The 23,336-nt window shown below is 45.7% G+C and overlaps 1 protein-coding gene across 3 annotated transcripts in view; it reads right to left on the reverse strand.

Annotated features, from left to right (window-relative positions):
- Positions 1-23,336, reverse strand: part of LOC110536786 (SH2 domain-containing protein 3C) — a 111,643-nt gene that overhangs the window by 59,720 nt on the left and 28,587 nt on the right. The window contains exon 1 of one of the 3 annotated variants that reach the window (XM_036936942.2): positions 8,237-8,795. The exons of the other annotated variants lie outside the window; for them this stretch is intronic. Within the exon in view, the coding sequence (XP_036792837.1) occupies positions 8,237-8,317 (81 nt within the window). The 5' untranslated portion in view covers positions 8,318-8,795. Of the gene's footprint in view, positions 1-8,236; positions 8,796-23,336 lie in introns of those variants that run through there. 3 annotated transcript variants of the gene reach the window in all.

Consider the following 23,336-nt stretch of genomic DNA (forward strand, 5'->3'; position numbering starts at 1 on the left):
CGATGTCTAGGTACTCCAGCTAACTGCTCCTTTTACTTTTTTCAAATTGATCTTTATTTACATCAAAAGACCTCTTTAACAAGGAAGGCATGGAGTCATGTTGGGCCATAAATGACAACGCTAGTCTGAGGAGCTGGCAACATACTGAGACAACGTTACCTCAACCTCCCCTGGCTGACCCACTAGGCCTCAGATCCCTGCTCTTATCAGAGACCGTTACCTCAACCTCCCCTGGCTGACCCACTAGGCCTCAGACCCCTGCTCTTATCAGACAACGTTACCTCAACCTCCCCTGGCTGACCCACTAGGCCTCAGACCCCTGCTCTTATCAGAGACCGTTACCTCAACCTCCCCTGGCTGACTCACTAGGCCTCAGACCCCTGCTCTTATCAGACAACGCTACCTCAACCTCCCCTGGCTGACCCACTAGGCCTCATACCCCTGCTCTTATCAGACACCCAATAGGGTAATAGAATACCTAAATTACTAATGTCTTAACCTTAGCATGAGCCTAAAATCTGTAGTTTATGTACATCTCCTGCTAAAACCTTCTCCTGCTAAAACCTTCTACTGCTAAAACCGTCCACTGCTAAAACCTTCTCCTGCTAAATCCTTCTACTGCTAAAACCTTCTACTACTGAAACATTCAACTGCTACAACCTTCTACTACTGAAACCTTCAACTGCTGAAACCTTCTACTAATGAAACATTCAACTGCTGAAACCTTCTACTGCTGAAACCTTCTACTAATGAAACATTCAACTGCTGAAACCTTCTACTAATGAAACCTTCAACTGCTGAAACCTTCTACTACTGAAACATTCAACTGCTGAAACCTTCTACTAATGAAACCTTCAACTGCTGAAACCTTCTACTAATGAAACATTCAACTGCTGAAACCTTCTACTAATGAAACATTCAACTGCTGAAACCTTCTACTAATGAAACATTCAACTGCTGAAACCTTCTACTAATGAAACATTCAACTGCTAAAACATTCTACTACTGAAACCTTCTACTGCTAAAACCTTCTCCTGCTAAAACCTTCTCCTGCTAAAACCTTCTACTGCTAAAACCTTCTACTGCTAAAACCGTCCACTGCTAAAACCTTCTACTGCTAAATCCTTCTAATGCTGAAACCTTCTACTGCAACAACCTTCTACCGCTACAACATTCTACCACTGAAACCTTCTACTAATTCTAATGCTGAAACCTTCTACTGCTGAAACCTTCTACTGCTGAAACCTTCTACTGCTGAAACCTTCTACTGCTAAAACCTTCTACTGCTAAAACCTTCTACTGCTAAAACCTTCTACTGCTAAAACCATCTACTGCTAAAAATCTCTTCTGCTTAAACCTTCTACGGCTAAATCCGTCCACTTCTAAAACCTTCTACTGCTAAATCCTTCTACTTCTGAAACATTCTACTGCTACAACCTTCTACTGCTAAATCCTTCTACTGCTAAAACATTCTACTGCTAAAACATTCTACTGCTACAAAATTCTACTGCTAAAACCTTCTACTGCTAAAACCTTCTACTGCTAAATCCTTCTACTAATACAACCTTCTACTGCTAAAACATTCTATTACTGAAACCTTCTACTGCTACAACATTCTACTACTGAAACTTTCTATTACTGAAACCTTCTACTGCTACAACCTTCTAATGCTAAAACATTCTATTACTGAAACCTTCTACAGCTACAACATTCTACTGCTGAAACCTTCTACTGCTAAAAAATTCTAATGCTAAATCCTTCTACTGCTACAACCTTCTACTAATACAACCTTCTACTGCTAAAACCTTCTACTGCTAAATCCTTGTACTGCTGAAATCGTCTACTGCTGAAACATTCTACTGTTGAAACATTCTAATGCTGAAACCTTCTACTGCTACAACATTCTAATGCTGAAACCTTCCACAACTGAAACCTTCTACTGCTACAAAATTCTACTGCTAGAACATTCTACCACTGAAACCTTCTACTACTGAAACCTTCTACTGCTAAAACATTCTAATGCTGAAACCTTCTACTGCTAAAACCTTCTACTGCTAAAACCGTCCACTGCTAAAACCTTCCACAGCAAAAACCTTCCACTGCTGAAACCTTCTACTGCTGAAACCTTCTACTGCTAAATCATTCTACTGCTAAATCATTCTACTGCTGAAACCTTCTACTGCTGAAACCTTCTACTGCTGAAACCTTCTAATGCTGAAACCTTCTAATGCTGAAACCTTCTACTGCTAAATCATTCTACTGCTGAAACCTTCTACTGCTAAAACTTTTTACTGCTAAAACTGCTAGAACCTTCTCCTGCTGAAACATTATTCAGTGCTAGGATCAGAACTAACAACAACTAGATTGATCATTTATTTATCAATGTTCAATAATGAGGAATTTAGAGATAGATATAGGCCCATCCTAGCAGAAAATGACTCGTTTGTGACTAAGGGGTTGGGGGTGTGCGTGTTTGGGAGGCTTGCAGTAAGTATCAGACCAAGCCTGTGATCTTTACAGCGCTGCTCTGCTCCCTAAAAGAGCCACACTCACAAAGACTTCTGAGGGGAACCATGCAGCTGCCACAAGGTGTCAAGAAGTCCATGTGGTCCTGTAGGTCCTGTGTGGCTTATTTCGTAGAGCATGACACTCCAAACACCAGGGTTGTGGGTTTGATTCCCACCGGGGACCAGTAGAAAATGTATGCACTCACTACTGTAAATCGTCTGATAAAATGACTGAATATGTATGGCACACAGGTAGATCAGTCAGTGGGAGTAGTGTGACCGTTGGGAGTCTGTCTGTCAATGCATTCACTACTCTCCTCGTTACAGTGGTCTATGTTACTGTTACAGCTGTCTCTCTCCCTGTTACTGTTACAGCTGTCTATCTCCCCGTTACAGTGGTCTATGTTACTGTTACAGCTGTCTATTTCCCTGTTACTGTTACAGCTGTCTATCTCCTTGTTACTGTTACAGCTGTCTATCTCCCCGTTACAGTGGTCTATGTTACTGTTACAGCTGTCTCTCTCCCTGTTACGGTTACAGCTGTCTATCTCCTTGTTACTGTTACAGCTGTCTATCTCCCCGTTACAGTGGTCTATGTTACTGTTACAGCTGTCTCTCTCCCTGTTACTGTTACAGCTGTCTATCTCCTTGTTACTGTTACAGCTGTCTATTTCCCTGTTACTGTTACAGCTGTCTATCTCCCCGTTACAGTGGTCTATGTTACTGTTACAGCTGTCTCTCTCCCTGTTACAGCTGTCTATCTCCCTGTTACTGTTACAGCTGTCTATCTCCCTGTTACTGTTACAGCTGTCTATCTCCCCGTTACAGTGGTCTATCTCCCCGTTACAGCTGTCTATCTCCCCGTTACAGCTGTCTATCTCCCCGTTACAGTGGTCTATGTTACTGTTACAGCTGTCTCTCTCCCTGTTACTGTTACAGCTGTCTATTTCCCTGTTACTGTTACAGCTGTCTATCTCCCCGTTACAGTGGTCTATGTTACTGTTACAGCTGTCTCTCTCCCTGTTACAGCTGTCTATCTCCCTGTTACTGTTACAGCTGTCTATTTCCCTGTTACTGTTACAGCTGTCTATCTCCCCGTTACAGTGGTCTATGTTACTGTTACAGCTGTCTCTCTCCCTGTTACTGTTACAGCTGTCTATCTCCCTGTTACTGTTACAGCTGTCTATCTCCCCGTTACAGCTGTCTATCTCCTCGTTACAGCTGTCTATCTCCCCGTTACAGCTGTCTATCTCCCCGTTACAGCTGTCTCTCTCCCTGTTACTGTTACAGCTGTCTATCTCCCTGTTACTGTTACAGCTGTCTATCTCCCCGTTACAGTGGTCTATCTCCCCGTTACAGCTGTCTATCTCCCCGTTACAGCTGTCTATCTCCCCGTTACAGCTGTCTATCTCCCCGTTACAGCTGTCTATCTCCCCGTTACAGCTGTCTATCTCCCCGTTACAGCTGTCTATCTCCCCGTTACAGCTGTCTCTCTCCCTGTTACTGTTACAGCTGTCTATCTCCCCGTTACAGCTGTCTATCTCCCCGTTACAGTGGTCTATCTCCCCGTTACAGCTGTCTATCTCCCCGTTACAGCTGTCTATCTCCCCGTTACAGCTGTCTATCTCCCCGTTACAGCTGTCTATCTCCCCGTTACAGCTGTCTATCTCCCCGTTACAGCTGTCTATCTCCCTGTTACAGCTGTCTATCTCCCTGTTACTGTTACAGCTGTCTCTCTCCCTGTTACTGTTACAGCTGTCTATCTCCCCGTTACAGCTGTCTATCTCCCTGTTACAGCTGTCTATCTCCCTGTTACTGTTACAGCTGTCTCTCTCCCTGTTACTGTTACAGCTGTCTATCTCCCTGTTACTGTTACATCTGTCTATCTCCCTGTTACAGCTGTCTGTCTCCCTGTTACAGCTGTCTATCTCCCTGTTACAGCTGTCTATCTCCCTGTTACAGCTGTCTATCTCCCTGTTACAGCTGTCTATCTCCCTGTTACAGCTGTCTATCTCCCTGTTACAGCTGTCTCAGCCTCTCTACCATTCCTCACCATTCCCTAACATTCCTCACCATCACCTACCATTCCCACCATTCCTCAGTCTAATCATTCAGAACCCCTGGTGCTTCACTGCTTCCCTCTATCTATCTCCAGCTCCAAGCAGTAGCCTGGGTGTTAGTCTGTTTCTGCTCTCTAGCCAACTCCTTCTGGAATTGTGAGAGCAGAAACCAGGCTACAATGCAGTGGCTTTGAGGACGGGGGTTTGGAATAAGGCGCTACAAAGCTAATGGTTTGTAGCAACAGGAAGAATAAAACAGAGTCAGCATGTCTCATAACGAGTGAAAACATCCCAGTGAAATAATAATTTGTCTCCCAAAGTGGCACAGCAGTCTAAGGCATTGCATCTCAGTGCAAGAGGCATAACTACAGTCCCTGGTTCAAATCCAAGCTGACATCCGGTCGTGATTGGGAGTCCCATCGGACGGGCACAATTGGCCCAGCATCGTCCGGTTTAGGGTTTGGCCGGGGTAGGCTGTCATTGTAAATGGAATTTGTTCTTAACTGACTTGCCTAGTTAAATAAAGGTTAAATAAAAAGCAAATGTAAAATTCACTTCCTTTCTCTAAGTAACAGGCTGATTTTCTATTGAACTTTGGAGGTTAAAACGCCCGCTTAGCCTCTCACCGCTCCGGGGGTGACAGGCAGGCGAGGCGAGGCAGGGGCTACAAATAGGATTTGCTGTGAAAGGGACTCAGGAGAGGAGGAGAAGAAGCACCAAGACGAGACACGAGAAGAGTGAAGTAAGGGGGGTTACACAGAGGGTACGGGTGGCACGGGGCTAATGCTAGCTAATGTCGTAATGCAGCAGTATCAGTTCCACAGCTTCTGATATGTTACACGGGTGGGGCTGAACACTGTTCATGGACTACAGTATGTGGAGGGAGAGAGAGCCCCACTATAGCTGGTGGAGAACTGGTGGCTGTGGTGGCCCCTGGAGCCCCAGTCAAAGGACATGTGTTTGATATAATTCCATTCATTCCAGTCATTAAAATGAGCCTGGTCCACCGATTTAAAGTGACACCAGCCTCCACTGGTTGGGGACAACAGGGCCAGGCAAGGGGGTATGGGGCTGACAGAGAGGCTGGCAGGGCCACAAACAATATCCCAGCTGAGTCACTGGGGGTGACCGGTTGGGGTTAGCCTGGCTGGTTGGGGTTAGACTGGCTGGTTGGGGTTAGCCTGGCTGGTTGGGGTTAGCCTGGCTGGTTGGGGTTAGCCTGGCTGGTTGGGGTTAGCCTGGCAGGCTGGGGTTAGACTGGCTGGTTGGGGTTAGCCTGGCTGGTTGGGGTTAGCCTGGCTGGTTGGGGTTAGCCTGGCTGGTTGGGGTTAGCCTGGCTGGTTGGGGTTAGCCTGGCAGGTTGGGGTTAGCCTGGCAGGTTGGGGTTAGCCTGGCTAGCTGGGGTTAGCCTGGCTGGCTGGGGTTAGCCTGGCTGGTTGGGGTTAGCCTGGCTGGTTGGGGTTAGCCTGGCTGGTTGGGGTTAGCCTGGCTGGTTGGGGTTAGACTGGCTGGTTGGGGTTAGACTGGCTGGTTGGGGTTAGCCTGGCTGGTTGGGGTTAGCCTGGCTGGTTGGGGTTAGCCTGGCTGGTTGGGGTTAGACTGGCTGGTTGGGGTTAGCCTGGCTGGTTGGGGTTAGACTGGCTGGTTGGGGTTAGCCTGGCTGGTTGGGGTTAGCCTGGCTGGTTGGGGTTAGCCTGGCTGGTTGGGGTTAGACTGGCTGGTTGGGGTTAGACTGGCTGGTTGGGGTTAGCCTGGCTGGTTGGCTGGCAGACACAGAAAGGGGGGATTAAAATCAGGGGAAAAAAACAATAAAAGTGCAAAGTGCGTGCTGTGGGAGGGGAGAAAGGGGCAGATGGGAGGATTTGGGGGTTCAAGCGTACAGGGCTGTATGTAGCATTACAATGGCCCATTTAGAGGCAGACTGGGAGAGGTAGTATAGTGGTCTTAATAGAGATACAACGGGAGCACTGCCAGCACACAGCACTCCCACATTATCAGTCTAGACTCATAGAGCATAGGATCAGTAGTAAGCTCTGCGATGGGTGTCTAAAGCACAATATCAGCTGTAAATTGAAAACAACCTAACGGTGGTCTGAACTGAAGTGTTTAAATCCTGCTATTTGTTTCCTGGCCCCTAGGCCACATATATGCAACTACTCTAACCGTAAATGTAGTCAGTCAAATGCTTCAGTATAACCCCGCTACTGAGGTCTGTCAAACGGAAACTCTCTCACTAACAGTATGGATCTCTCTCTCTTCCTGTACTGGTACTGGTGCTGGTCTGAGATCAGGTGATGTAAACACAGACAGAAGATGTTATTGGGACCATCTATAAGAGGAAAGTGGCTGAGGCTGGTAGCCACTTCTCGTCACAGTACATGCTCCCATTCTCCCATCTCTCCAAGGTTACACACGGGCACGTACACACATCAGGGTCATATTTTACTTTACACCCACAACTATAAACACTAATAAATCCTGTCTCCAGCAGACGTGGCACAGCGCAGAGAGTAGATGCATCAGTACAGAGCAGTGATTAGCAACACTGAGGTTCCTTACTATCACTTTCAGAAACAACATACTACATTACTGTGTCCTTACTACAGAATCATATCATACAAACACTTTCAGTAATAACATAGTACCATAGCTGTGGGAGGTAGAGGTGGAGAGGGTGCTGCAGTACCCTCTACACCTCTAGTAAAAATATGAATAAATTAGTAAAATAAAAATTCTGGAAAGTAGTGCACTGGGCCTTTACTAGTCCTGTATTAGTGGGCCGATATAGCCATCTGTAACACTGGGCCTTTACTAGTCCTGTATTAGTGGGCCGATATAGCCATCTGTAACACTGGGCCTTTACCAGTCCTGTATTAGTGGGCCGATATAGCCATCTGTAACACTGAGCCTTTACTAGTCCTGTATTAGTGGGCCGATATAGCCATCTGTAACACTGAGCCTTTACTAGTCCTGTATTAGTGGGCCGATATAGCCATCTGTAACACTGAGCCTTTACTAGTCCTGTATTAGTGGGCCGATATAGCCATCTGTAACACTGAGCCTTTACTAGTCCTGTATTAGTGGGCCGATATAGCCATCTGTAACACTGAGCCTTTACCAGTCCTGTATTAGTGGGCCGATATAGCCATCTGTAGCGCGGGCCAAATCGCAGCACCCCCACCTCCAAACATCTTCCCGCGGCTATGCATACTACTGTAAGATGTCTTACTATCGTATCCAAAGACTTTCAGTGGTGATATAGTGTAATTCATCTCCATGCTAATCTCTCCTGTGATGCTCTAATGCTACAATAGAGTGTACCAACAAAACATCCTTATGTTATCTCTCAGGAATCAGCCATGTTCATGTTGCTGAGGCTCCTAAATCAGATGAGGTGATCATCCTCCCAGTATCACCAGCTAGCTGCTGGCCAACATGGGAAGGAACACACTCCAACACACCCATTTACACTCTCTCACACACAGACATAAAACCACTAACAGAAATGACCAGAAATTCAAAAGCGAACTCTAACAAAAACATAATTTGTATCACCTCTGTCTTGCTCTTTGATTTCTCAAACACACACACACAGACACGCACACGCACACGCACACTCACACTCACACTCACACTCACACTCACACTCACTCACACATCCACCCTCACCTGCACCTGCATGAAGGAGCCTCTGTAGAAGCAGCAGGCGGCTGCCGACAGGGTGCTCCATAGGCTACAGCGCTCCGTCATGATTCCCTTCTGCTCTCCTGTCCTGTCCTCACAGCTCAGCTCCGTTCCGCTTGGGCTATACCCCACCCTGAGGTCCCCAGCGCCAGCTCTGCTCTCCTGTCCTGTCCTCACAGCTCAGCTCCGTTCAGCTTGGGCTGTACCCCACCCTGAGGTCCCCAGCACCAGCTCTGCTCTCTGTCCCACAGCAGGCAGCACTCCGCTCCTCTGCACACTAGCAGCCCTGACAGCAGCTCATCTCACTAACACTGTGTGGCAGCTACGCTACCCTACGTTACTAACGCTAGCTAACACTACAGCTACTACTGCTGGTACTGCTGGTACTACTGCTACTGCTGGTACTACTGCTACTGCTGATCAGGGCCCTATCCCCTTGCACTTTGCTGCTACTGTCATATCTCTCTCTCAACTCCACACAGTCTATCTCGCTTTCGCTCTCTCTCTCTCCCGTTCACACTCTCAATGTGCTTCACAAGCCCTGGCAGGGATTACCTCATCCGTTTCTGATGAAAGGAGTGGGTGGGGGGAGGGTGGAAAGGAGAGAGGGAGAGAGGGAGGAGGGAGAGGGGAAAATGCTTGCAAGCACTGGAAGAGGCAGACCCCACCCATCCCCTCCTCCTTCATGACCACAGAGAGAGAGAGAGAGAAAGAGATAGAGAGAGAGAGCAAAATAGATAACACAATGAGAGTGTGAGAGAGAGAGAAAGAGAGAGAAGGGGGAGAGAGAGAGAGATAGAGAGAGAGAAGGGGGAGAGAGGGAGAGAGAGAGAGAAGGGGAGAGAGAGAGAGAGAGAGAGAGAGAAGGGGAGAGAGAGAGAGAGAGAGAGAGAGAGAGAGAGAGAGAGAGAGAGAGAGAGAGAGGCCCAGGACAGCAAAAACAACCAGGCCCTACAGAGGCCCAGGACAGCATCACAATTAGACCCAAACAAATCATGAGAAAACAAGAAGATAATTACTTGACACATTGTAAAGAGTTAACAAAAAAACAGAGCAAACTAGAATGTTATTTGGCCCTAAACAGAGAGTACACAGTGGCACAATACCTGACCACTGTGACTGAGCCAAACTTAAGGAACGCTTTGACTATGTACAGACTCAGTGAGCATAGCCTTGCTATTGAGAAAGGCCACCGCAGGCAGACCTGGCTCTCAAGACAAGACAGGCTATGTGCACACTGCCCACAAAATGAGGTGGAAACTGAGCTGCACTTCCTAACCTCCTGCCAAATGTATGACACACATTAGAGACACATATGTGACTCGTTTCAGGAAACTAGGCGTATGTCGCACATCACTACTTCACAGGAGAGGCACTTGAACATTCTTTTTTTATTTTTTTTATCAAAAAAATGCCTTCTGGAACATGTGAACTTTCATGTGCCTAAATAACAAACTTGTATTCCATCCGTAAATACAAATAAAACTGTTAAATTACGAGTCTAGTTGGTTCAGCCACGGAAGCTGGCTGAGATAATGGATGTGCTGGAGATGAGTTTGGATTTGGATTGGATTTGGATTTGGATTGGATTTGGATTGGTAACATGCTTCTGTTTATAACGTGAGCTGCTCAGTATGTGTTGACAGTCCTTTCTACCGCGTCGTTATTGAAATATATAATGTTAGCCATCGAGAACAACAAAAGTTTTGCAACTTCTCTCAACAACATCGATGCCCTGAATTTAGCAGGTGTTATCAACAGATCAGTTGGAAAAAGTGATTTGCTACTTTCTGCACAAGCCACAGTCAGTGTGAACCGGAGTGACTTGACACGCTGGCCAAACAAAACAGAGTTAAATGGTTCCAGTCGGCCGTGAAGCATTCATCCATGTATATGGGTAAGAGTCTAGCTACATTTTCAGATATTCTACATTTCTAATTTTGTCAGAAAGTCATTTTCATTGCAAGTTAAAGCATACTGTTAGCTAGCTACCGAACGTTAGCTTGCTGGCTCGCTAGCTAGATGGTAATGTGAAGAACAACATGACCAGCACCAAAGTCCGATTAGGATATAGGCCAAGGACTAGATAAAGTGTATTTTTACTTGGAGTTTTCCTTATTGTAGGCTACTACTTTCACCACTTTTAGTCTTGAAATATTTGGCTGTTTACTACATTAATCACTCTGTTTAGCAAATGGCCTCACATGTGAATCCTTAAAGAGATGGGTGGGGCTAGGGCTTAAGAGGGTGTGAACGAGGGGTGTAGACAAAGAAGAGCTCTCCAGTAGGTGTAGCAAAACATTCAAGGGACATTTTCTCAAAAGTTGGGTTACAAGTTTATCAACTTTCAAAGCAGAATTACTTTCCCATTGTTCTTCAACCCCCTACCCCTCACTACCCCCTACCCCCTACATCCTAACTTAAGTATGCTCTCTCTAATTTAAGTATGCTCTCTCTAATTTAAGTATGCTCTCTCTAATTCTCTCTTTCTCACTTTCTTTCTTTCTCTCTCTCTCTGAGGACCTGAGCCCTAGGACCATGCCTCAGGACTACCAGGCATGATGACTCCTTGATGTCCCCAGTCCATCTGGCCATGCTGCTGCTCCAGTTTCAACTGTTCTGCCTGCGGCTATGGAACCCTGACCTGTTCACCGGACGTGACATTTACTCCTGAGGTGCTGACTTGTTGCACCCTCGACAACTACTGTGATTATTATTATTTGGCCATGATGGTAATTTATGAACATTTGAACATCTTGGCCATCAGACTGTTAAACAGCCACCACTGACATTGAGTGGCTGCTGCCAACACACTGACTCAACTCCAGCCACTTTAATAATGGGAATTGATGGGAAATGATGTAAAATATATCACTAGCCACTTTAAACAATGCTACCTAATATAATGTTTACATACCCTACATTATTAATCTCATATATATGAGATGAATATATATATATATATATATATATATATATATATATATATATATATATATATATATGAGATGAATATATATATATATATATATATATATATATATATATATATATATATATATATATATATATATATATATATATATATATATATATACATACATACATATATATATATCAGTATATGTATATACTGATATATATACAGTATATACTGTACTCTATATCATCTACTGCATCTTTATGTAATACATGTATCACTAGCCACTTTAACTATGCCACTTTGTTTACATACTCATCTCATATGTATATACTGCACTCAATACCATCTACTGTATCTTGCCTATGCCGCTCTGTACCATCACTCATTCATATATCTTTATGTACATATTCTTTATCCTCACAATGCTGTCTGTGTGAGTGGACCAATTCAGTTTGTCTGTGATGTGTATGCCGAGGAACTTAAAACTTGCTACCCTCTCCACTACTGTTCCATCGATGTGGATAGGGGGGTGTTCCCTCTGCTGTTTCCTGAAGTCCACAATCATCTCCTTAGTTTTGTTGACGTTGAGTGTGAGGTTATTTTCCTGACACCACACTCTGAGGGCCCTCACCTCCTCCCTGTAGGCCGTCTCGTCGTTGTTGGTAATCAAGCCTACCACTGTTGTGTCGTCCGCAAACTTGATGATTGAGTTGGAGGCGTGCGTGGCCACGCAGTCGTGGGTGAACAGGGAGTACAGGAGAGGGCTCAGAACGCACCCTTGTGGGGCCCCAGTGTTGAGGATCAGCGGGGAGGAGATGTTGTTGCCTACCCTCACCACCTGAGGGCGGCCCGTCAGGAAGTCCAGTACCCAGTTGCACAGGGCGGGGTCGAGACCCAGGGTCTCAAGCTTGATGACGAGCTTGGAGGGTACTATGGTGTTGAATGCCGAGCTGTAGTCAATGAACAGCATTCTCACATAGGTATTCCTCTTGTCCAGATGGGTTAGGGCAGTGTGCAGTGTGGTTGAGATTGCATCGTCTGTGGACCTATTTGGGCGGTAAGCAAATTGGAGTGGGTCTAGGGTGTCAGGTAGGGTGGAGGTGATATGGTCCTTGACTAGTCTCTCAAAGCACTTCATGATGACGGAAGTGAGTGCTACAGGGCGGTAGTCGTTTAGCTCAGTTACCTTAGCTTTCTTGGGAACAGGAACAATGGTGGCCCTCTTGAAGCATGTGGGAACAGCAGACTGGTATAGGGATTGATTGAATTTGTCCGTAAACACATCGGCCAGCTGGTCTGCGCATGCTCTGAGGGCGCGGCTGGGGATGCCGTCTGGGCCTGCAGCCTTGCGATGGTTAACACGTTTAAATGTCTTACTCACCTCGGCTGCAGTGAAGGAGAGACCGCATGTTTTCGTTGCAGGCCGTGTCAGTGGCACTGTATTGTCCTCAAAGCGGGCAAAAAAGTTATTTAGTCTGCCTGGGAGCAGGACATCCTGGTCCGTGACTGGGCTGGATTTCTTCCTGTAGTCCGTGATTGACTGTAGACCCTGCCACATGCCTCTTGTGTCTGAGCCGTTGAATTGAGATTCTACTTTGTCTCTGTACTGACGCTTAGCTTGTTTGATAGCCTTGCGGAGGGAATAGCTGCACTGTTTGTATTCGGTCATGTTACCAGACACCTTGCCCTGATTAAAAGCAGTGGTTCGCGCTTTCAGTTTCACGCGAATGCTGCCATCAATCCACGGTTTCTGGTTAGGGAATGTTTTAATCGTTGCTATGGGAACGACATCTTCAACGCACGTTCTAATGAACTCGCACACCGAATCAGCGTATTCGTCAATGTTGTTGTCTGACGCAATACGAAACATGTCCCAGTCCACGTGATGGAAGCAGTCTTGGAGTGTGGAGTCAGCTTGGTCGGACCAGCGTTGGACAGACCTCAGCGTGGGAGCCTCTTGTTTTAGTTTCTGTCTGTAGGCAGGGATCAACAAAATGGAGTCGTGGTCAGCTTTTCCGAAAGGGGGGCGGGGCAGGGCCTTATATGCATCGCGGAAGTTAGAGTAACAATGATCCAAGGTCTTTCCACCCCTGGTTGCGCAATCGATATGCTGATAAAATTTAGGGAGTCTTGTTTTCAGATTAGCCTTGTTAAAATCCCCAGCTACAATGAATGCAGCCTCCGGATAAATGGTTTCCAGTTTGCAAAGAGTCAAATAAAGTTCATTCAGAGCCGTCGATGTGTCTGCTTGGTGGGGGATATATACGGCTGTGATTATAATCGAAGAGAATTCTCTTGGTAGATAATGCGGTCTACATTTGATTGTGAGGAATTCTAAATCAGGTGAACAGAAGGATTTGAGTTCCTGTATGTTTCTTTCATCACACCATGTCACGTTAGCCATAAGGCATACGCCCCCGCCCCTCTTCTTACCAGAAAGATGTTTGTTTCTGTCTGCGCGATGCGTGGAGAAACCCGTTGGCTGCACCGCCTCGGATAGCGTCTCTCCAGTGAGCCACGTTTCCGTGAAGCAAAGAACGTTACAGTCTCTGATGTCCCTCTGGAATGCTACCCTTGCTCGGATTTCATCAACCTTGTTGTCAAGAGACTGGACATTGGCAAGAAGAATGCTAGGGAGTGGTGCACGGTGTGCCCGTCTCCGGAGTCTGACCAGAAGACCGCCTCGTTTCCCTCTTTTTCGGAGTCGTTTTTTTGGGTCGCTGCATGGGATCCGCTCCGTTGTCCTGTTTGTAAGGCAGAACACAGGATCCGCGTCGCGAAAAACATATTCTTGGTCGTACTGATGGTGAGTTGACGCTGATCTTATATTCAGTAGTTCTTCTCGACTGTATGTAATGAAACCTAAGATGACCTGGGGTACTAATGTAAGAAATAACACGTAAAAAAACAAAAAACTGCATAGTTTCCTAGGAACGCGAAGCGAGGCGGCCATCTCTGTCAGCGCCGGAAGTAGGTTGGAGTCATTAAAACTTGTTTTTCAACCACTCCACAGATGTCTTCTTAACAAACTATAGTTTTGGCAAGTCGGTTAGGGCATCTACTTTGTGCATGACACAAGTAATTCTTCTAACAATTGTTTACAGACAGATTATTTCACTTATAAGTATCACAATTCCAGTGGGTCAGAAGTTTACATACACTAAATCGACTGTGCCTTTAAACAGCTTGGAAAATTCTAGAAAATTATGTCATGGCTTTAGAAGCTTTTGATAGGCTAATTGACCTCATTTGAGTCAATTGGAGGTGTACCTGTGGATGTATTCCAAGGCCTACCTTCAAACCCAGTCCTTCCCGCTTGACATCATGGGAAAATCAAAAGAAATCAGCCAAGACCTCAGAAATAAAATTGTGGACCTCATCAAGTCTGGTTCATCCTTGGGAGCAATATCCAAATGCCTGAAGGTACCACGTTCATCTGTACAAACAATAGTACGCAAGTATAAACACCATGGGACCACGCAGCCGTCATACCGCTCAGGAAGGAGACACGTTCTGTCTCCTAGAGATGAACGTACTTTGGTGAGAAAAGTGCAAATCAATCCCAGAACAACAGCAAAGGACCTTGTGAAGATGCTGGAGGTACAAATGTACAAATGTACAAATGTATCTATATCCACAGTAAAACGAGTCCTATATCGACATAACCTGAAAGGCCGCTCAGCAAGGAAGAAGCCACTGCTCCAAAACCGCCATAAAAAAGCCAGACTACGGTTTGCAACTGCACATGGGGACAAAGATCGTACTTTTTGGAGAAATATCCTCTGGTCTGATGAAACAAAAATAGAACTGTCGGCCATAATGACCATCGTCATGATTGGAGGAAAAAGGGGGAGGCTTGCAAGCCAAAGAACACCATCCCAACCGTGAAGCACAGGTGTGGCATCATCATGTTGTGAGGGTGCTTTGCTGCAGGGGGGACTGGTGCATTTCACAAAATAGATGGCATCACGAGGCAGGAAATATATTGTGGATAAATATATCCAACATCTCAAGACATCAGTCAGGAAATTAAAGCTTGGTCGCAAATGGGTCTTCCAAATGGACAATGACCCCAAACATACTTCCAAAGGTGTGGCAAAATGGCAACAAAGTCAAGGTATTGGAGTGGCCACCACAAAGCCCTGACCTCAATCCCATAGAAAATATGTGGGCAGAACTGAAATAGCGTGTGAGAGCAAAGAGGCCTACAAACCTGACTCAGTTACACCAGCTCTGTCAGGAGGAATGGGCCAAAATTCACCCAACTTATTGTGGGAAGCTTGTGGAAGGCTACCTAAAACATTTGACGCAAGTTAAATAATTTAAAGGCAATGCTACCAAATATTTATTGAGTGTATGTAAACTTCTGGCCCACTGGGAATGTGATGAAAGAAATAAAAGCTGAAATAAATCATTCTCTCTACTATTATTTTGATATTTCACATTCTTAAAATATAGTGGTGATCCTAACTGACCTAAGACAGGGATTTTTTACTAGGATTAAATGTCAGGAATTGTGAAAAACTGAGTTTAAATGTATTTGGCTAAGGTGTACGTAAACTTCCGACTTGTATAGGGGTAAGGTAACTAGGCAACAGGATGTAAGATAAACAGAGTAGCAGCAGTGTACAGTATATGATGATTGTGCGTGAGTGGGTGTGTAGAGTCAGTATAATTGTATGTGCATATTATGTGTGAGTGAGCAAATGATGGCGTGACTGTTTGTGTGTGCAAGTGTGCAAGTGACAGTGTGTGTGATTGTGTGTAGGACCCTGTGAGTGTGCAAAGAGACAGTGTGTGTGATTGTGTGTAGGACCCTGTGAGTGTGCAAAGAGACAGTGTTTGTGTGATTGTGTGTAGGACCCTGTGAGTGTGCAAAGAGACAGTGTGTGTGATTGTGTGTAGGACCCTGTGAGTGTGCAAAGAGACAGTGTGTGTGATTGTGTGTAGGACCCTGTGAGTGTGCAAAGAGACAGTGTGTGTGATTGTGTGTAGGACCCTGTGAGTGTGCAAAGAGACAGTGTGTGTGATTGTGTGTAGGACCCTGTGAGTGTGCAAAGAGAAAAATATTGAAATAAAGGTCAATAAAGATACAAGACAAACTCAGTCTGTGTAACTATTTTGTTGGATATTTATCAGTCGTATTGCTTGGGGATAGAAGTTGTACAAGAGCCTGTTGGTGTCAGACTTGATTCACCGGTACCTCTTGCCGTACGGCAGTAGAGAAAATAGTCTATGGCTTGGGTGGTTGGGGTCTCAAACGATTTTCAGGGCCTTCTTTTCACACCATCTGAGGGGGAAGAGGCACTGTCAATTCTTCTTCACGATTGTGCATTTCTATTTGGACCATTTGAAGTCTTTAGTGATTTGGACACCGAGGAACTTGAAGCTGTCTACCTGCTCCGCTGCCGTCTCATCGATGTGGATAGGGGTGTGTTCGCCCCCCCTGTTTCCTGTAGTCCACGATCAGCTACTTGGTCTCCACACTGTTGGATGACTCATCGTTCCTGTGGGGCCCCGGTGTTGAGGGTCAACATGGTGGAGGTGATGTTGCCTACCCTCACCACCTGGGGTCATTCCGTCAGAAAGTCCAGGATCCAGTTTCAGAAGGAAGGGTTCACACACAGGTGGTGATAATGGTGTTGAACGCTGAGCTGTAGTCAATGAACAGTATTCTCACATAGGTATTCCTCTTATCTAGTTGAGTGAGGGAAGTTTGGTGAGAAATTTAGATTGCGTCGTCTATGGATCTGTTGGGGCAGTCTTACTATTTGGAGTGGGTCTAGGGTGTCTGGGATGGTGGAGTGAATGTGTGCCATAACCAGCCTCTCAAAGCACTTCATGATTACAGATGTGAGTGCTACAGGGTGGTAGTCATTCTGGCATGAAGCCTTAGAGTTCTTGAGAACAGGAATGATGGTGGTCAGTTTAAAACATGTGGAGATTACAGACTGGGACAAGGAGAGGTTGAAAATGCCAGCTGTTCTACGCATGCTCTGAGAATTCACCCTGAAATACCGTAGGGGCCCACGGCCTTGCAGGTGTTGACCTGATTAAAGACCCTTCTTACGTCGGCCTCGGAGAGCGAGATCCCCCAGTCCTCTGAGTCGGTGACGGCGCTCACGCCAGGCTTGATGTTGTTGTTGTCAAAGGGTGCATAAAACACATTGTTTTGGTCTGGTAGAGAGGCATACAGTAGCTGCTGCTAGACCTGCATTCACCTGGCTCAGTCTGTTCTTCACTGGGCTCAGTCTGTTATTCACTGGGCTCAGTCTGTTATTCACTGGGCTCAGTCTGTTATTCACTGGGCTCAGTCTGTTATTCACTGGGCTCAGTCTGTTATTCACTGGGCTCAGTCTGTTATTCACTGGGCTCAGTCTGTTCTTCCCTGGGCTCAGTCTGTTCTTCCCTGGGCTCAGTCTGTTCTTCCCTGGGCTCAGTCTGTTCTTCACTGGGCTCAGTCTGTTATTCACTGGGCTCAGTCTGTTATTCACTGGGCTCAGTCTGTTATTCACTGGGCTCAGTCTGTTATTCACTGGGCTCAGTCTGTTCTTCCCTGGGCTCAGTCTGTTCTTCCCTGGGCTCAGTCTGTTCTTCACTGGGCTCAGTCTGTTCTTCACTGGGCTCAGTCTGTTCTTCACTGGGCTCAGTCTGTTCTTCACTGGGCTCAGTCTGTTCTTCACTGGGCTCAGTCTGTTCTTCTCTGGGCTCAGTCTGTTCTTCTCTGGGCTCAGTCTGTTCTTCTCTGGGCTCAGTCTGTTCTTCTCTGGGCTCAGTCTGTTCTTCTCTGGGCTCAGTCTGTTCTTCTCTGGGCTTAGTCTGTTCTTCTCTGGGCTCAGTCTGTTCTTCTCTGGGCTCAGTCTGTTCTTCTCTGGGCTCAGTCTGTTCTTCTCTGGGCTCAGTCTGTTCTTCCTGGCTCAGTACTGTGTAGTGTACAGTGCAATGTGATAAGTGGAGGAAACCCAATACTATAAGAGGCATGTTAGCAAGTCCAGCCCAGTCAATTTAAACTCCCTCAGATCAATAACTCTGTGTTGTTGTTTTTGTCGCACTGCTATGCTTCATCTTGGCCAGTTTGCAGTTGTAAATGAGAACTTGTTGTCAACTGGCCTACCTGGTTAAATAAAGGTGAAATAAAAGTCAAATCAAATGGAGACGCAGGGCTAATTCAATCTGTGACGCAGGAATATGCTCCTGAGAGAGGAGGTCTCTCTCTCGCTAACTACCCCCTCTACCCCCTCACTACCCGTCTACCTCCTAACTACCCAATCACTACCCCTCTACCTCCTAACTACCCCCTCACTACCCCTCTACCCCCTACCCCTCACTACCACCTTGCCCCCTCACTACTCCTCCACCCCTAACTACCCCCTCTACCCCCTCACTACCCCTCTACCTCCTAACTACCCCCTCACTACCCTTCTACCCCCTACCCCTCACTACCACCTTACCCCCTCACTACTCCTCCACCCCTAACTACCCCCTCTACCCCCTCACTACCCCTCTACCTCCTAACTACCCCCTCACTACCCCTCTACCCCCTAACCCCCTCACTACCCCCTACCCCTCACTACCGCCTTACCCCCTCACTACTCCTCCACCCCTAACTACCCTCCTACACCCGCGCTACCCCCCTACCCCTCTACCCCCTAACTTCCCCCTACCACCCTAATCTCTCACTACTCCCCAACAACAGCTCTACTGCCTCACTACCCTTCTAACCCCTTACCCCCTTATTACCCACTACCCTCCTAACCCCTCACCCCCCTCTTTTTGAATAGACTAAAATGAACAGCTTTGTATGAGTAAAAAAAAAACATGGCATGCTAACTCCATCCTGGTGGCGCAATGGACTAATTCCATGGATAGAGAATAAAACAAAATAGTTTTGAATCTCACTGACACCGTGCCCTAATAATAAAGAAATGTATCTGCATGATTAATGCCTAAGAAAATTAGTTCAAAACAGTTAGCAGTCTTATTGAAAGATGTTCTCAGAATTTTATTTAATTACCTTCAAATAACCTACCATTTTTGTCCTCAGAACGTTAATAAATCCTCCCAAGAAAACTTTCAGGAACCATAGTAAAACATTCTCAGAACCTCCCTGGAACCATAGTAAAACATTCTCAGAACCTCCCTGGATCCATAGTAAAATGTTCTCAGAACCTCCCTGGAACCATAGTAAAACATTCTCAGAACCTCCCGGGAACCATAGTAAAACATTCTCAGAACCTCCCTGCAACCATAGTAAAACATTCTCAGAACCTCCCTGGAACCATAGTAAAATGTTCTCAGAACCTCCCTGGAACCATAGTAAAACGTTCTCAGAACCTCCCTGGAACCATAGTAAAACATTCTCAGAACCTCCCTGGAACCATAGTAAAACATTCTCAGAACCTCCCTGGAACCATAGTAAAATGTTCTCAGAACCTCCCTGGAACCATAGTAAAACATTCTCAGAACCTCCCGGGAACCATAGTAAAACATTCTCAGAACCTCCCTGCAACCATAGTAAAACATTCTCAGAACCTCCCTGGAACCATAGTAAAACGTTCTCAGAACCTCCCTGGAACCATAGTAAAACGTTCTCAGAACCTCCCTGGAACCATAGTAAAACGTTCTCAGAACCTCCCTGGAACCATAGTAAAACATTCTCAGAACCTCCCTGGAACCATAGTAAAACATTCTCAGAACATCCCTGCAACCTAAAAATGTATGTTCCCAAAGCAAGCAAAACATTCACTTCCGTTTAAAAAACTTTCAGTTTTACCAGTCGTATGGCTTCGTTCCCAGAACCAATGGGTAACCAAAAACATACTTTCTCACAACTTCCTAGGATCCAAATGTGCTAGCTGGGACATCCGAAAAATGTGCGCACACACACCCGCGCACACAGACACACTGATGGGGTGTGTCTGTGTAAACCACCAGTGTGCCGTGTGCCATATATATGTTAATTAACTGCATATAAACCTCTCACTCCAGACCCACTAGGCCCATACCATCCAACAGAAGATATGGTTTCAGAGGCAGCCTGTCTCTGTGATTTCATGCTAAAACACAGACATGCAGTACATACAGACCATATTCATATACACTACCGGTCAAAAGTTTGGACAGACCTTCTCATTCAAGGGTGTTTCTTTATTTGTATTATTTTCCACATTGTAGAATAATAGTGAAGACATCAAAACTATGAAATAACACATATGGAATCATGTAGTAACCAAAACAAGTGTTAACCAAATCAAAATATATTTTATATTTGAGATTCTTCAAATAGCCACCCTTTGCCTTGATGACAGCTTTGCACACTGATTGTCCGTAGAGCTTCGAGACAGGATTGTCTTGAGGCAAAGATCTGGGGGAGGGTACCAAAGAATGTCTGCAGCATGGAAGGTCCCCAAGAAAACAGTGGCTTCCATCATTCTTAAATGGAAGAAGTTTGGAACCTTCAAGACTCTTTCTAGAGCTGGCCACCCGGCCAAACTAAGCAATTGAGAGAGAAGGGACTTGGTCAGGGAGGTGACCAAGAACCCGATGGTCACTCTGACAGAGCTCTAGAGTTCCTCTGTGTAGACCTTTTATAGACAGGTGTGTGCCTTTCCAAATCATGTGCAATCATTTTAATTTACCACAGGTGGACTCCAATAAAGTTGTAGAAACATCTCAAGGATGATTAATGGAAAAGGATGCACCTGAGCTCAATTTCGAGTCACATAGCAAAGGGTCTGAATACTTATGTAAATAAGATATTTCTATATATATTATATTTATTTATATAGTTCTTTATTGTTAATAAATTAGCAACATTTTCTAAAAACTTGTTTTGGCTTTGTCATTATGGGGTATTGTGTGTAGATTGCTGAGGATTTAAAAAAATAATAATTTTAGAATAAGGCTGTAACGTAACAAAATGTGGAAAAAGGGAAGAGGTCTGAATACTTTCTGAATGCACTGTATATGTATGATTTTTCAATGACTACCTCATCTCTGTACCCCACACATAAAATCATCTGTAAGGTCCCTTAGTCAAGCAGTGAATTTCAAACACAGAATCACAAAGACCAGGGAGGTTTTCCAATGACTCACAAAGAAGGGCACCTATTGGAAGATGGGTAAAACAAAATAAAAGCAGACATTGAATATATCTGAGCACGATAACTAAGATCCCATGGCACATAAGAGTAGGGGTGTTAACCCCGGTGTCCGGTGTCCCGGTGTCCTGGCTAAATTCCCAATCAAATCAAATTGTATTTGTCACATACACATGGTTAGCAGATGTTAATGCGAGTGTAGCGAAATGCTTGTGCTTCTAGTTCCGACAGTGCAGTATTAACCAACGAGTAATCTAACCTAACAATTTCACAACAACTACCTTATACACACACAAGTGTAAAGGGATAAAGAATATGTACATAAAGATATATGAATGAGTGATGGTACAGAACGGCATAGGCAAGATGCAGTAGATGGTATTGAGTACAGTATGTACATATGAGATGAGTAATGTAGGGTATGTAAACATATTAAGTGGCATTGTTTAAAGTGACTAGTGATACATTTTTTACATACATTTTTCCATTATTAAAGTGGCTGGAGTTGAGTCAGTATGTTGGCAGCAGCCACTCAATGTTAGTGATGGCTGTTTAACAGTCTGATGGCCTTGAGATAGAAGCTGTTTTTCAGTCCCTGCTTTGATGCACCTGTACTGACCTCACCTTCTGGATGATAGCGGGGTGAACCCTCAAACCATCCTGGTCACCTAATCATCCCTAGCTTCCAATTGACTCATTCATCCCCCCTCCTCTCCCCTGTAACTATTCCCCAGGCCGTTGCCGTCAATGAGAATGTGTTCTCAGTCAACATACCTGGTAAAATAAGGATAAAATAAAAATGAATAAATAAATGATGAATTACACTTTGGATCGTGTATCACCCAGTCATTACAAAGATACAGGCATCCTTCCTAACTCAGTTGCCGGAGAGGGGGAAAAAAACAGTTAGGGATTTCACCGTGAGGCCAATGGTGATTTTAAAACGGTTACAGAGTTTAATGGCTGTGATTGATAGGAGAAAACTGAGGATGGATCAACAACATTGTAGTTACTCCACAACACTAACCTAAATAACAGAGTGAAAAGAAGGAAGCCTCTACAGAATACAAATATTCCAAAACATAATTTAGTGTGTGTGTGTGTGTGTGTGTGTGTGTGTGTGTGTGTGTGTGTGTGTGTGTGTGTGTGTGTGTGTGTGTGTGTGTGTGTGTGTGTGTGTGTGTGTGTGTGTGTGTCACAACATCAGGGTCACATTCTCCCTCTAACCTCTAATGTGGTTAGAACACCAGAAACCAGGTGTACACCCCCACCTACTGGCCTGATCCAGAACCTCAGCTCTCTACTGGTTTGATCCAGAACCTCAACTACCTACTGGCCTGATCCTGAACCACAGCTACCTACTGGCCTGGTCCAGAACCACAGCTACCTACTGGCCTGATCCTGAATCACACCTACTGGCCTGATCCAGAACCTCACCTACCTACTGGCCTGGTCCAGAACCACAGCTACCTACTGGCCTGGTCCAGAACCACAGCTACCTACTGGCCTGATCCTGAATCACACCTACTGGCCTGATCCAGAACCTCACCTACCTACTGGCCTGATCCAGAACCTCACCTACCTATTGGCCTGGTCCAGAACCACAGCTACCAACTGGCCTGGTCCCGAACCACAGCTACCTACTGGCCTGATCCAGAACCACAGCTACCTACTGGCCTGGTCCTGAACCTCACCTACCTACTGGCCTGGTCCAGGACCTCACCTACCTACTGGCCTGGTCCTGAACATCACCTACCTACTGGCCTGGTCCAGAACCTCACCTACCTACTGGCCTGATCCTGAACCTCACCTACCTACTGGCCTGGTCCAGAACCTCACCTACTCACTGGCCTGGTCCTGAACCTCACCTACCTACTGGCCTGATCCTGATCCTCAGCTACCTACTGGCCTGATCCAGAACCTCACCTACCTACTGGCCTGATCCTGATCCTCAGCTACCTACTGGCCTGGTCCAGAACCTCACCTACCTACTGGCCTGATCCTGAACCTCACCTACCTACTGGCCTGATCCAGAACCTCACCTACCTACTGGCCTGGTCCT

Source organism: Oncorhynchus mykiss, chromosome 12, assembly GCF_057628025.1.
Source record: "Oncorhynchus mykiss isolate SJ-2025 chromosome 12, ASM5762802v1, whole genome shotgun sequence".
NCBI classification, from domain to species: domain Eukaryota; kingdom Metazoa; phylum Chordata; class Actinopteri; order Salmoniformes; family Salmonidae; genus Oncorhynchus; species Oncorhynchus mykiss.